This window comes from Carettochelys insculpta, chromosome 1, assembly GCF_033958435.1.
Source record: "Carettochelys insculpta isolate YL-2023 chromosome 1, ASM3395843v1, whole genome shotgun sequence".
NCBI classification, from domain to species: domain Eukaryota; kingdom Metazoa; phylum Chordata; order Testudines; family Carettochelyidae; genus Carettochelys; species Carettochelys insculpta.
This window is the reverse complement of record NC_134137.1, coordinates 213690121-213705155: the sequence shown is the minus strand read 5'-3', so window position 1 is coordinate 213705155 and position 15035 is coordinate 213690121. Positions and strand designations below refer to the sequence as shown.

Sequence of the window (15035 nt, the reverse complement as noted above, 5' to 3'; positions counted from 1 at the left end):
CCTGAAGTGAATATTCAGCACCTCATTACCATGCTGCCAGCTGCGGCACTTCAAATGTGCCACACTTCGCTTGTGCGCGGTTCAGCTACATGGAAGCCCTTTCCAAAAGAGGCTCCGCGGACTTCAAAATCCCCTTATTCCTGTCAGCGGATAGCTGACAAATTTTGACATTTGCAGGGTCCTTTCGTAAACGACCCCCCATGTAGATGAGCCACGCACAAGCGAAACGCAGCACTTTCAAAGTGCTGCAGTCGGCAGCCTGCTAATGAGGTACTGAATATTCATTTCAGGGCCTCATTAGTATCCTCCAATTTGGCCATTAGTATGGCCCTTTCAAAATTTTGGCCAAGTGTGGCCACAGCCTACAAGTAGTTTATCAACACTGCTTGGCATCCAAATATCCCCATAGCATTAAAGTCATCAGCTCAGCTAAAGTGTATTTGTGTGTGTTGAGGGCGGAAAGGTAAAGTACAGCCATTAGACTGTGCACAAAACATGCAGGGTGTGCTTTCTGTTACAGAAATGGAGACTGTCTCATGCCACTTTTCAATCTGGGGACTTCTTGCCTTTATGACAATGGCTCTGGTGGTTTCACTGATCGTAAATATTTCATACTGTGTAGCAAGCAAGAAAAAAGGTAAGAAATGATGTGTGCGTGAGCAAGAGATTGTGAAACTATTTGAGAAACTACCACAGGAAGTCTTCTGGCAAGCAAGCTCCATCTTTTCAAATGAATTTTTCCAACAAGTTGTTCTAGTGCTAATGTGCTTCTAACTTGCAAGGCAATACCAGATGTCACAGGGTATGACAACAAAAGCTTTCAAAACATTACTATGACTCAATGATTTAAAAAACTAAAAAGACAACCCTACAATCAGTCCTCTAAGCCAGCATTTCTTAAACTTTGACACCACGGAACACAAAACACTATTTTTATGCAGAACACCTTTGAAAAATGTTTCTTAAAAATTGGAGCAAAAAACCAACCCAAAGACACAAACCAGCAACATATACAGCAAAACCAAAATTAAGTAATTTAAGCAGGTGTCATAGAAGTGAAGTGGTAACATTCTACCTGGTTTTAATAATAGAAGATACATACGATCAGTCTATTTTTTCCAAACACTCATGGCACAGCTGCGAGTTGTTCGCAGAACATAGTTTAAGAAACACTGCTCTGACCTGCTCCCCAGCCAGACACGAGCAAGAGACAGAACTTAATACAGATGACATTTTTCATATAGAAGCCTCCCCATCTCCCACACCTGTAAGTCATAGTTGCCTGAACTTCAGATCGGACAGCACTTTAAGTACCCATTAATGTCTAGTTGGCAGTATTTTCTCCCCCTGAATTCAGGAATGCTTTTCTGGATTTCAGATTTCGTCTAAATTCTTCCCCTCTTCCCCACCCCCGCATTAGGAGTTCAGCACACTGTGTGCTTACAGTGTGTGTGTGGGGCGGGGGTTGGGGGGGGAAGGGTGCTAATTGTAGAGGAAGCATATGTGCTACGGGGTCTATCAAGCTGTTCTAGTGCTGACAAAGAGGTGGCTTATTTGCGTCACACATATTAGTTCATGACTCTTGGTCTCGTCTACATGCAGACTTTACATTGGTGTAATTATTTTTCAATGGGGGTGAGATTTATTTATTTATTTTTACATTGAAACAACTACATCAGTAAAAAACTTACAGCCTGGATGTAGTCACACCAGTATAAAGACATCTTGCACTGGGCTAGCCTTATTCCCCATCCTATGGGGCAGTAAGCCATACTGTTATAACCACCTCTGTAGTGATACAACTGTGTCCCTACTGCGAAGGGGGTTATAGAGCTTTAACTGTGCTTGTACACAGGTATACCAACTGTTACTTGCAATGCACAGTGAAAACAGTTTGGCTGAGCAACACTGAGCTGACACCATTGCAATAAACTGCAAGGTAAAATATTTTTAGGATGAGAATTAAATTCACAAAACTGAGCAAGGAGATTTCATGAGCATCATGCTGTCTACCAGTCAGATTCCATGAGAGACACGTTCTGTAAGCCAGAATCCAGAACGGAGAGCCAGAAACAGCTGAACTTGAAGCCCAGCTCCAAAAATTAATCCCTCTGTGGCTTAGGGCTTGCTGTTTCATTTTGTCTATCTGTGTAACGTTAGGAACCCTCCTACTGGGACATCACTAGTCAGGTTTGTAAGACATAATGAAGAGAAAACGGTAGTGGGCTGACAAAGACAACTGATTCCCTCACACAGGATTCTCTTCCTGTTTCTTTATTTGACCACATTCTGTTTAGCTGTACCTTTAGCGTTGCATCATAGGTTTATACTATAAATTCTTTGGAGGCATTGGCCATCTTTTTAGCAAAATGGGGTCTCACTGGGGGTCTGTAAGCAGTAGTGCAATACACAGATTACAGAATATTAATGAATGGTATTAGCCGCAATCGACAGCTAGATACTCACAAGGAATTTTCAAAAACCTTCTCAAATAATCTGAATCTGAGAGCCTGAACTTTTCAGTCTCCCACAAAGAGCACGAGCAGTGCTAAGAAACAATTCGTAGCCTTCATCCTGTTTCTCCCCAAAAGTCACACAGCATAATTCTGTTAAGAACAAGGCCATAAAGACAGCAAATGGAACTGTCCAACTGTTACAGGATTCAGATTTTCTTTTTGCTTAAGCCAGTTGTGTTTTTAAATGTTTTCCAGGTTACACCTACAGAGATTATCAGGAATACAGTCCAAGGTATGTCTTATTTTAAAAAGAGGTTCAAAGATAGGTTTAAGTTACTTTTGGCTGGATTTGAAGGAATGGATAAGAGAAAATATGAAGGGTCCTGCTTGATCCACAAAGAACATTTTTACTGCTAAGCATATTGAACTGACTTTATTAAGTTGTGTGGGGGCATTCACTTAGTAGCATGATAAAACTAATAAGTATAGTAACAGAAAGATGGCTGTGTTAGTCTGTATTCCAAATGGGTAATTATTGTTTGACCTCAGTGAGAAAGAATATGAGCTTTCTAAATTCCTGGATGCTGCACTGGTTAATTGCCCACACCATAAAATCTCAGTATTGTTTTGAATCAGAACAAAACTAGTTCTAGATGATCCAACCTCAAAAAAAACTCAAGACTCTTTAATACAGTAAACCCTCAATTTAACAGACCCCAATATAATGAGCTTTGGAAATAACAGACGCTGTTGGCCAGTCCCCCCTGCTCCCTCCCAAATAGATGCCAGAGAGACTCACCAGTGCTGCCGCCAGGACTGGAGGAGTGGCTGGGACCGCCAGGGCTGGAGGAGCCACTCCAGCAGTGTGCTGCAGGAGTTCTCTTCCCCCATTCCCGTGGGCTTGGAGCCTGTCAGCACAGGCAGCTCAGAGCTGGGGGCTGGAGGAGGTGGAAGGAGCCAGGCCGGCATTCAACTCCTCTCCTGGCATTTGGGACAGGGGGATGGAGGTGTGAGGGGAGGAATGGGGCAGAGAAAGGAGAGAGTGCTCGGCTGGGAAGGTCAGTGCATAGTCACACAGTATAACCATTTGGATAACAGACTTTTGGCATTAACAGACACTCCTTCCCCACTATTAGTCCATTAAATGGCAGGTTTACTACGTATAAAGTGCTCAGAGCAATGTGCTCCTCATCTTGCTCAGGGCTCCGGGGCACAATTAACATTTAAATAATAAAAGGGGCAGGGCTCAGATTCCATACGCACAGCATTACAATGCGCATTACAGAGAGAATTACAATTATTTCTGACTCTCCATTGCAGCTATGATGATTACACTGAAGAATGCCCAGTTTATGGCAACCTCAATCAGGAGATTTTAGGTAAGATATCTTGTCCCAAGAACACCTTCACGTGGACATAGAATGATTAACGTGCTGCATGGATGTCCGCCAGTGATTCTCTGAAGCCCTGTTTTTTTATTTGATAAAGTGAATATTACAATGAAACTCCAGCTGATTTCAAAACCAAAGTGTATTCATTCTCTAATATTAACCTAGATCTCGAGGTAGTGCTGTGACAATGGATTGACTGCCACGTAGGGGCTGGAGAGGAAAAGATATATGTATGAAGAGGGCTAGTTAGAGATATCTCAAAAGCGCCCTTCCCTGCTCCTGCCCCATTCCTCCCCTCACACCTCCATCCCCCTCTCCCAAGTGCCAGGAGAGGAGCCTACATGGCCAGTTGCACCACTTTAATTAGAAGTATAATGTTAAACGTCCATTCAGCCTTTTGCACTGGTTTATTTCAGGTCAAGCTACGTTTGTTTTGTTTCTTCTTAGACTAGCAGTAGGTTTAAACCAAACTCAAGATATTGTTCAGAAGGAGGGTTGCCTGAATGTAGACTAGAAGCAGTGCAAATGTGTGTACAGAGCCTCAGCCTCAAAACCACTGCGTGGAAAGGAGGACAGGTCTATTTTACCAGCGTGTAGGGATGAGGAACAAAGAGGAAAACAAATAACTTGGCCCAGGTTAGGAAGTTAGTGGCAAAGCTAGGACTAGAACCTAGTCATTTTGCCCCTCCCCCAACCCCTTTACTCTTACTAGCTCTGGCTATTTCTCTTTTCCCAACTACCATCCCTGCTCTGCTGTATTTAGCTTGCAAGTCTGAACAAATTACATCATCAAAAGTCTGTCAAGGTTTTACATTGTCCTGTAATTTTAATTTTTTGCTGGATAACCTAACACACTCGCCAATAATCTGAATAATCTGGTGCATTTCCAAGCTTTTTAGTGCCCGACGGCTTGGAGAGCAAGGGAGGGAATGTGGTTTAGAACATGAACTTCCACTAATGCAGATTTGGAGAATTTAGGTCTATAACAGTGGGTCTGTTTATTCTTTAATCACAGGCAGCATCTTCTAACCACTATGAAATCTCTCTCATTTCCAATAAGCTCAAGAAGAATGTTGCTATGAACAAATGAAGGCCCAGCCTCGCAGGCTCCCTAAGGAAGAAAAGGTACTCTTGTTTATACCTTGCTCTTAGCCTTCTGCATCAGGGACGGCACTTCATCTCAGAGCTCCTCCCATGTATCCAATGGCAGAGCCTAACCCAAGCCTTCAGTCTCCATCTCATAAAAAATGGCCACACCAAACCAGCCGAGCACTTAAGCACATGCATGAGGCCATAATGGAGGATGTCTGAGGTGTGCAACCAGCTGAGCACCAGCCAAATGTGTCAGTTGTCTGGTCCTGTCAATTCAGCCATTTGTCAGACAAGAGGCCACGTAACACTGCTAATCAAAGTACTAAGAAGTCTTCAACATGTAATATGCTCAGCCCTGTAGCACTGAGAGAGAGAGGATTAAAAACTGCAAAACCAGGAGTTCTGATTATGTGGAATATTATCCATTATTGTAAATTAAAGAAAGGCTGGATAAATTAAAACTAAGTTGCTAACAGGTTGCAGATTGAATACATTAGGCATATAGTTCCATATTTGCCTCTAACTTGCTCAGTACAATATAGATATCCTAAAAAATAAGGCCCGGAATCAATATCACGCCTTGCGGCCAACACCGTACATCTCCCCCATCCTACAAACCTGGGCGAAACTAATGTAGGATTGTGCAAGCTCCAAAAAAAAAAAGAAGAAGAAAAACCCCTGGCATTTAATGAGTTAGCATCTCACTAAATTCCAGAACAGGGAAAGATGAAATAGGGTTGGAAAACCACCCAGTGAGGTCACTGATCCTCCTTCCCCGTCAATCTGTGGTTCTCTTATACTAGCGGTTTCCCAAGTGGAGTTCTCCCTGGGCATCCAAGACGCAGGGGTCTGTCCCTTGAGTCAGGCCAGAACAGAACAGCATTCCAGCACTTTTGCTGTGCATAAAGTGTCATTTTATTTTCAAGATGTCATTCTCTGCACAGCATGATTTCATATTCTGTAAATGAAAGGTCATATTGTCAGATGTGGTCCAGTAGTACTAGAAGTGAAAGGGGTCCAAGACATTTAGTCAGATGCTGAAGGGGCTTTTGGCAGAAAATAATTTATAGAATCATCAGTTTACACTACATGTCCCTCACCAGTCAAAACCGAAATATCTCGCAAGAATACTCTGCTGAAGAGACTGGTGGGTTGCCTTCAGAAAGGGCAAGTCTTAAAGGTGTAGTAATTAAGGAAAGGATGAAAGCACTGAACAAAAGTGGTTTTCCTCTTAGGTGGGAGCTGAAAGTCAGATGTGCTATGCCTCCCTTGATCACAGCATCAAGGAAAAACACAGGAAGCCAAGGAAGAAGAAAGCTCCTTCCTTAGAAGTGAAAGAAGAGATACCATCTAGAAACAGCATCATGGCATCTCAAACTAGCATTTACCTCAACAGTGACCAGCTGGCTGCTGAAAATAAACCAGTGGAGGAAGCCATTCATGATGACCCTATCAGACTGTTTGGTTTGATTCATACAACATGGGATGACACATCTAAAAACGACCCTGGACCAACTGATTAATCACACAAGATCAAGTAGATCTTTCATCTGTTTATTGTTGGGAGGGGGGAAGAGACTGAACAAATAGTATCCTTAACGTGGGATAAATACTCAGTAAATGAAACACTGATCCAGATTATAAACCAGTAAGTGATGTATTCAGATTGTCTGGTGGATGTACCTGCAGACTAACTGAGGTAAGCAGGATTCTAGAGACTGCTAATATTTAAGCCATCCAAAGAAAAGCTTGTGACCTTCATATTCATCTTTTTTGCAGAGTACCAATCAGAATTTGGCCCCAAATTAGCAATCACCCTGCATGTGCTATAGAAGGGCTTATGTCTTCATTTCTGTTCTCCATGAATCCCACTTCAATGGGTCTTAAAAAGGATCATTTGTAGACAGCTAGCATATTTATTTTATTTCATGAGTAGCTTGGGAAACCATCAGAGGCACTTTAGGACTGGCATATTGAAATGTTTGCTTGATTTTATAGTTAAAACTTGTTGCGCTGTTTAATATTTAGTACTTTCCTACTGTGACCTGCAGTAATATTTAAGGTTAATTAGTGAATAAAGTAACTACTTCCATTCATGTAATGAGTGCTTTGTACATCCAGCAAATTTAGTGATGTATACTTTTAACTTCTTACGGTGAGCAGTACTAGAATCTCTCTCAATCTCTACTTCTACACCACTATTTATCTGTCTGTAAAGAAAGTGACAAGTGATCTGTGAAAATAAGCTTCTTGAAGAAGATACATTGATTTCTACAGGTTTTACACTGTCACTTTAAAAACTAATTGTGGGAAGATAGGAAAAGCCTTTTATTCCCCAAACAATTCAGTAACCATATGCATGCCTCCTACTCTGCCTCCTAAAGAGCGTTCATGCTAAAATGGTGCTGTAAGTTCAAAGACTGGTTTATGTATGGCATGTTTTGGGTGCTGCTATAATAGCAGCAAATAAGTATACACACCACTGCTATAATACTGTTGTCGCATCTGAGTGCCAGGAAAAGAGCTATTCCCCCCACCCCCACATGAAAAGCAGGGCTGAGAAGTGAGATGTAGACAACTAGTGTTAGAGAGGCAAAAATAAATGCTAGTAAGGAATCAATAGAAGTGACACAAAACATTAAATAAAAACAATTCCCCAGGTTAATTCCTCCCACCATCCACTTTCCCTACATTCTCCAAAAGGAGGTAAACCTGAACCTAAATACAGGGACATCAGAACAAGACATGCTGTCTTAATCTGGCCAGGTTTCAAAGCATTAAATTCTAGTTACCACTGCAGAGCAAGACTGAAACCAAAATAAAGACTGAGCTGTGCCTCAGCAAGTCCTGGGCCCCACTAGGTAAAAACACATTTGACCACCATCCCCATTAATGGCAAAATGTATTTTAACTAAGCTTACACAAGCTAGATCTACAATGCAGAGATCTTTCAAAAGAAGCCCTTCCAGAAGGCCTCTTCTGAAAAAGCTTCTTTCAAAAGAGTGCATCCACACACACACATGAAAGTGGATCAAAAGGGCAACCTGCTCTTTCAAAAGAGAGTGTTTACACAGCCCCCACTGTTTCTGAAGAACGGGCCAGGGATTGAAAAATCAGATGCCATGAGGACTGCTCTTTCGAAAGAAGGGCCCTCTGGAGCATATACATGTTTTCTTCCAAAAGAAGGCATTCTTCCTGAAATGGGAGAGGAAGAACGATTTCAAAATTAGCACATTCTTTCAATTTACTTTCAAAAGAACACTCTGTGTGTGTGTGTGTGTGTGTGTGTGTGTGTGGACACTCCGCGGATATTTTGAAAAAAATATTTTTCAGCAGTAGTTGCTAGTGTAGATGCTGCCACAATGTACAGACTTAGCATGAAGCCCTTTAAAGTGATTAGTTTGATAACCGTCACTTTTAGCCAGGCATGAAAACAGCACCAAGGAAAAGTTCTTGTTGCCAAATGTTTATATTAAATATAGAAGACAAAACAAGGATTATTATTCTCATTAGTACATTTTATGAAGCCATTTTCTAAATAAAGACTGGTCAAGGGTCATTATTTGGCTTCTCTCGCTGTCTTCAAAAGCGCAGCTACCCCACAGTACCTCCTCGCTGGCGCTCAGTATTTCTCTTAAAAGTCCAGATGTTCAGAACATTCCCCCCCATGGGGGCCAGCTTATTATGATTGCAGAGTCTTCCAAAAACTTACAGTCTCTTCATCCACTTTTAGCTGTGACTGAGTCCTCCTCCCTGAGGCTCTAGCTTCCCTAGAATTCCAGTACTCTTCAACTCAAGTTCCAACCTTTACAGCCCTGCAAATGTCTTCTTACAGTGCTTGTGAGTAACTGCTAACAACCTGCAGCTGCCCAGCTCTTTATAGGGTGCAGGTGCCTTCTCTGAAGCACAATTGGGCAGCAGGTATTCAGTCAAGCTGCCCTGGATCTCACACTCCTTTTCAAAGGAGACAGACCCACTGCTTGCACTCTGTGCATGGGCTTTTGGCTTCCCTCTCTTACCCTCAAAGTCCCCTCTGTGACCAATCAAGGTTCAGGATATATGAAGGCCACAATTCCACAAAGCACTTATGCTTAATGTCCATTCATGTCAGTGGGATTGATATACTTGGTTCACTTTAAATACATGCCCTTAAGTTCTTTACTGACTGGGTGCCTACCTCACTACACTTGGCTTCCTCTTTGGCCATGTCAGTCTTCGCTGATTTCAGTTGTACTATGATAACATACACCAACATAGGGTCTCTAAAATTTTTGCTCATCCCTGGGTGGTTTGGTAGGAGAAGCGAAGATGGAACTCGAGATCTGCTTCTGCCTGTAGCTTGTCTTCCATGGCCCATCACTGCAAGGGTTAAATTATCAAGTTGTCACCACAGCCTCATTATAGGATAAATAACCACAATGTTCATATAATTTATTTCTTGACACACTTCTATTGTTGCTGATCTTTTCTCCCCAGAATGCAAAGATGAAGCAGTTATCTGGCTCTGTGCCCTCAGGTTCACTTTTAACCCTGACTAAGACTTATGTTTAGGAACTACATCGTTAAAAGCCATAACTTGGCTCAGCAATAGCCCTTCATTTTTGTGGAGGGAGCAGTGGGGAGAAAGAAAGGTTACTCACCGTAATAATGGTGGTTCTTTGAGAAGTGTCCCCGTGGGTGCTCCACATTAGGTGTCGGGCTCGCCCGGCACCGCAGATCGGATTTTCCAAGCAGTTTCTGCCGGACCGCGCATGGGCCGGTGCGTGCCGCTCCCTTGCGCGCTCCTGGCCACGTGCGCGATCCGGTCCCTGCCAGTTCCTTGACCAACCGCCTCGTATGCTCCTGCAAAACACTAAACAGAGATCCGAAGCGGGGAGGATGGGCGGGTAGTGGAGCACCCACGGGGACACATCTCGAAGAACCACCGTTACTACGGTGAGTAACCTTTCGTCCTTCTTCGAGTGTCCCCGTGGGTGCTCCACATTAGGTGACTACCCAGCAGTAACCCAAGATAGGAGGTGGGTAATCGGATCATGTGCAGCTTGTCCCCGAGAGGACCGCTGTCGAGAGCTGGGTATCCTCTTGGAATACCCTGTGAAGGGCGTAATGTTTGGCGAAGGTGTCATAGGATGACCAGGTCGCCGATCTGCAAATGTCTTTTAGTGCAACGCCCTTGAAAAAGGCTGTTGATGCCGCCACCGCCCTAGTGGAATGAACCCTGGGCGTGGCCAGTAAAGGAGTCTTTTTGAGCTCGTAGTACATTTTTATGCAGGATACGATATGCTTCGAGATTCTCTGCGAAGAGAGACCTTCTCCTTTTGATTTGGGAGCGAGAGAGACTAGGAGTCTATCCTTTTTCCGGAAGGACTTGGTCCTGTCTATATAGAAGGCTAGCGCCCTCCTCACATCCAGGAGGTGTAGGCGCGCCTCTTTGTTAGAGTTATGAGGCTTTGGATAAAACGAGGGTAAAACAATAGGTTCGTTAATATGAAACTCAGAAGAAACTTTAGGAACAAAGGCTGGATGCAGCCGTATGGTTACCGCCTCCTTGGAAAAAACAGTGCAGGGTGGCATTGCCATAACTGCCGCAAGCTCGCTCACCCTGTGAGCTGACGTGATTGCGAGAAGAAAGGTCGTCTTTATCGTAAGGAGGCGGAGGGAAACCGTGGCCAAAGGCTCGAACGGTGGTCCCGTTAGCGCAGTAAGCACCAGGCCAAGTTCCACGAAGGTGGAAGCGGTTTCCGAGGGGGGTATAGATTTACCAACCCTTTGAGGAACCTGGTAACCATGGGATGGGCGAACACCGTGTGCCCTTCCTCTTCGTGTCTGAACGCCGAAATGGCAGCAAGGTGGACCTTTAACGAGGATAGTGAGAGTCCTCCTCTCTTGAGGTCCAGTAAATACTCTAATATTACAGGCACAGGCACCGAAAAGGGGGCTAGCTGTTTGGTAGAACACCATGCCATGAAGCGAGTCCATTTCTGCTTGTAGGTCTTCCTGGTGGAAGTCCTCCTGCTACTTTCTAGGACTTCTTGCACTTCCTCCGTACATGTGCTCTCTAGGGAGCTGAGCCATGGATTAACCATGCTTGTAGTCGCAGGCCTTGGGGGTGCAGATGCACTATGGACCCCTGGGCTTGTGTGAGCAGATCCGGCGCCACCGGAAGGAGCATCAGTGGACGGTCCGACATGCGCAGGAGTAGGGGGAACCATTGCTGTCGATCCCACGTTGGGACTATCAGGATCATTCGGGCTCCTTCCCTCCTGGCTTTCTGCAAGACTTTGTGGATCAGCACTGTGGGAGGAAAAGCGTAAAGCAGGGGGCCCCTCCAGGAGATCGCAAATGCGTCCCCCAGGGACCCCCGTCCCAGTCCTGCCCTGGAGCAGAATTGTGGGCACTTCTTATTGTGTTGAGTGGCAAACAGGTCTATCTGGGGAAAACCCCATGCGTGAAAAATCGGTCGTAGTAGATCGGGACGGATCTGCCACTCGTGCGTGAGTGCGAAACGCCTGCTCAGCTGGTCTGCCTTCACATTGTGAGCTCCTGGTAAGTACGAAGCTTTCAAGGTTATATTGTTGGCGATGCACCAGTTCCACAACTGGACTGCTTCCGCACATAAGGCACGGGACCGAGCTCCTCCTTGCCAATTTATATAAAACATGGTGGAGGTATTGTCTGTACTGATCCCGGTGACTTTGCCTTGTATATGGTCTCGAAAGTGTCTGCAGGCGTTGAACACTGCTCTGAGCTCCAGTATATTTATGTGCAGTGACTGCTCCGTGGAGGACCACAGCCCTTGCGTCACCTCTTCGCCCATGTGTGCTCCCCACCCTATGAGGGAGGAATCTGTAGTAAGAAAAACCGATATTTGTGGTTGGTGGAAGGGTACCCCTGTTAGCAAGTTCTTGGGGATTACCCACCATTGCAGGGATTTGCGCACCTCTGTTGTGGGCGACACCACCCTGTGAACGGTGTGTGCTGCTGGTTTGTATACGCTCGCCAGCCAGTGCTGCATGCTGCGCATGTGTAACCTGGCGTTCTGTACTACGAACGTCGCTGCTGCCATGTGGCCCAGCAGCTGTAAGCATGTCAGAACTGGCACCGTAGGGCTGAAGGTGATGACTTGCACGAGGGAGCCAATGGCCTGAAAGCACGTCTCTGGTAGATACACTCTCGCTGTAATAGAATTTATGCGTGCCCCTATGAACTCTATGTCCTGAGTGGGGTCTATCTTTGATTTTGCCAGATTGATAACCAGGCCGAGCGAAGAGAACGTGCCTGGTGTGATGCGTATCATGTGTAGTACCTCCTCCTTCGAGGCCCCTTTGAGTAGGCAGTCGTCCAGATACGGGAATATAAATACCCCCTGTCTGTGCAGGTAGGCTGACACCACTGCCAAGGTCTTGGTGAAGACTCTGGGGGCCGAGGAGAGGCCAAACGGTAGGACCTTGTATTGAAAATGTTCTTTGCCTACCATGAACCGGAGGAATCGTCGGTGAGCCGGATGGATAGTTATGTGAAAATACGCGTCTTGTAAGTCGAGGGCTGCAAACCAATCTCCATCGTCTAGTGCCGTAAGGATGGAGGCGATTGTGATCATCCGAAAGCGTTGCTTGCGCAGGTACCGGTTGAGGCCTCGAAGATCTAAGATGGGCCTCCAGCCTCCTGTCTTTTTCTCCGTGTGGAATTACGTCGAGTAGAACCCTTTCCCTTGCAGTTGCTCCGGCACTCTTTCCACTGCCCCGATGAGCATGAGATGGTCTACCTCCTGCTTGAGCCTCGCTACATGGGAGGTCTCCTGGAGGTGGGGCCTGGGTGGAGGTCGTGGCGGTGGGAGCGACTGGAAGGGGATGGCGTATGATCTCCAGCACCCATTTGTCTGTGGTGATCCTTTGCCACTGGTCGTAGAATGGTCGGAGGCGATGGTGGAATAACCGCTTCGGATGACCTTGTGCGATGGTAGTGATGGCGTAGCCCTGGATCTGTGTGTCAAACTTGTGGCCTTTGGCCCTGCCCCGAGGACGCACGGCTCTGTTGGGAACGTCGCCTGGGAGTTCTGTACTGCTGGTGCTGTTGATGTCGCCCTTGCTCGTAACCCCTGTGGTACTGGGGACGCTGTTGCTGGTACTGGTACCGTCTTTGTTGAGGGTAGTACTTTTTCTTTCTGTATGGAGGGGTGTAAATCCCCAGGGTCCTAAGTGTGGCTCTTGAATCTTTACTGGAATGAAGGACCAGGTCAGTTGATTCAGCAAACAGCTTCTGCGAGTCGAAGGGAAGATCGACGATCTTTGCCTGTAGATCCCTCGGTATACCCGAAGTCTGGAGCCAGGACTCCCTTCGCATCACCACTGCCGTAGCTGTGGAGCGTGCTGCTGTGTCCGCAACATCCAGGGCGATCTGAACTCCTGTCCTCGAGGCCGCGTAGCCTTCTTGCACGATGGCCTTGAGCACCGGTTTCTTGTCCTCTGGAAGCGAGTCCATGAGGGAGGTTAACCTAGTGTAGTTGTCGAAATTGTGGTTCGCTAGATGCGCTGCGTAATTTGCCATTCACAACAGTAGTGTGGAGGAGGAGTAGACCTTTCTGCCGAACAGCTCTAGCTTCTTGGCATCTTTGTTTGTTCCCCCTGTCTTGAATTGAGATGTCTTTGATCTTTGTTGTGACGACTCTACCACCAAGGAATTTGGTTGTGGGTGGCTGAACAGGAACTCCATGCCCTTCGCCGGCACGAAGTATTTCTTGTCCGTTCTCTTGTGGACAGGCGGAATAGTCGCAGGGGTCTGCCATATCGTAGTGGCGGACTCCAAGATTGCTTCGTCAAGCGGTATTGCTATTTTGGAGGAGGCTGGAGGTCTCAGATTTTTGAGGAGCTTATGGTGTTTCTCTTGCACCTCTGCTGTCTGGATGCCTTGCGTGAAGGCCACCCTTTTAAACAGCTCTTGAAACTGTCTGAGATCGTCCGGAGGATGGACGTCCCCCGGGGCCGTAGCCTCGTCCAGGGAGGAGAGCGAGGAACCACTAGGATACGCCTCTCTGGACCCTTCCGGTTCCTGTTGGTGATGGTACATCCACTCGCTGGAAGCTTGCAAGGGAAAATCTTGGGGTTCCATAACCAGTTCCCCCTGAGATACTTGAGTCTCTGCCCCCGTTCGCGATTGCCCTCGGGGATACGGGACCGTCTGTGGGGATCTTTCCCTGGTAGACTGCCGGTGGTGTCTATGCCCCGCGTGATAGGGACGACCATGGCAGCATGGGCACTGTTCTTGGGAAGGTGACCTGGACCACTCCCTTGGTGCATACCCCCTGTGTCCGGGGGAGCGAGATCGTCGGGAGACCTGGAACACTGGAGAGAGCAATTTGTGATAGTACTCCAGCGGCTCAAACCCCAAGAAGGGTGAAGGTGGTCCCAGCCAGGGCGAGGCTGGTTGTAAAAATGGAGACGGGGGCTCCGGGTAGGCTAGGGGCGACCCCTGCCTTCTAGTTGGAGTCTGCAGCATGAGCGGAGGGCTGAGAGAAAGCAACTCTGCAGCCCTGTCTGGAGAGGGGCTGCGGTGCCTTGTTTTCTGTGCAGCCTTCCCCCTCCCTTGAGGGGGTGGCCCCGCCCCCTGACGTGCAGGGGATCTCGGCCCCGTCCGCGCCGCGCTCGGCACGCTCATGGGCGGTGCCGCACGAGCAGTGTCCTCCGGTGCCTGCAGGCTGCGTGCCTGCGCACTCTGCACCGCCGGTTCCCCGGTGGTCGGTGCCATTGCCTGCGGTGCCGCCGGTACTGGCACTTGTTTAGCCGCCGCCCTGCCTGCGGTGCGGGGCGGCTGTTTGATCATCGGAGGCTGAGCCGCCTCCACGTGGCTCTCTGTGCCGCCGCTGATCAGCTCTTGCTGCGGCTGGGGGCTGTGCGCTCCTCCCGTCCCGCTCGCTGTTGCTGCCGGCAGGGATCGGGTTGGGGAGACTTTCCTCCATTTTTGCGCTGATGGGGTGAGGGAGGCAGCTTTCCTTTTATGGGCCCCGGAGGGTCCCTCCTGCTGCAGCCGCTCCGGCCCGTCTGGCTGGAGGGCCTTGTCGAATAGCAGCATTTTAAGCTGCATCTCCCTGTCCTTCCTT

General features: G+C 47.1%; 1 protein-coding gene across 1 annotated transcript; it reads left to right on the top strand.

The window, feature by feature from the left end:
* The first annotated feature begins 522 nt into the window (after positions 1–522).
* Positions 523–7018, top strand: TRAT1 (T cell receptor associated transmembrane adaptor 1). The gene is made up of 5 exons (XM_074983523.1): positions 523–637; positions 2712–2748; positions 3777–3835; positions 4908–4972; positions 6175–7018. Exons 1-5 carry the CDS (start codon positions 523–525, stop codon positions 6460–6462), a joined length of 564 nt encoding a protein of 187 aa, XP_074839624.1. The 3' UTR covers positions 6463–7018.
* Positions 7019–15035: the final 8017 nt, after the last annotated feature.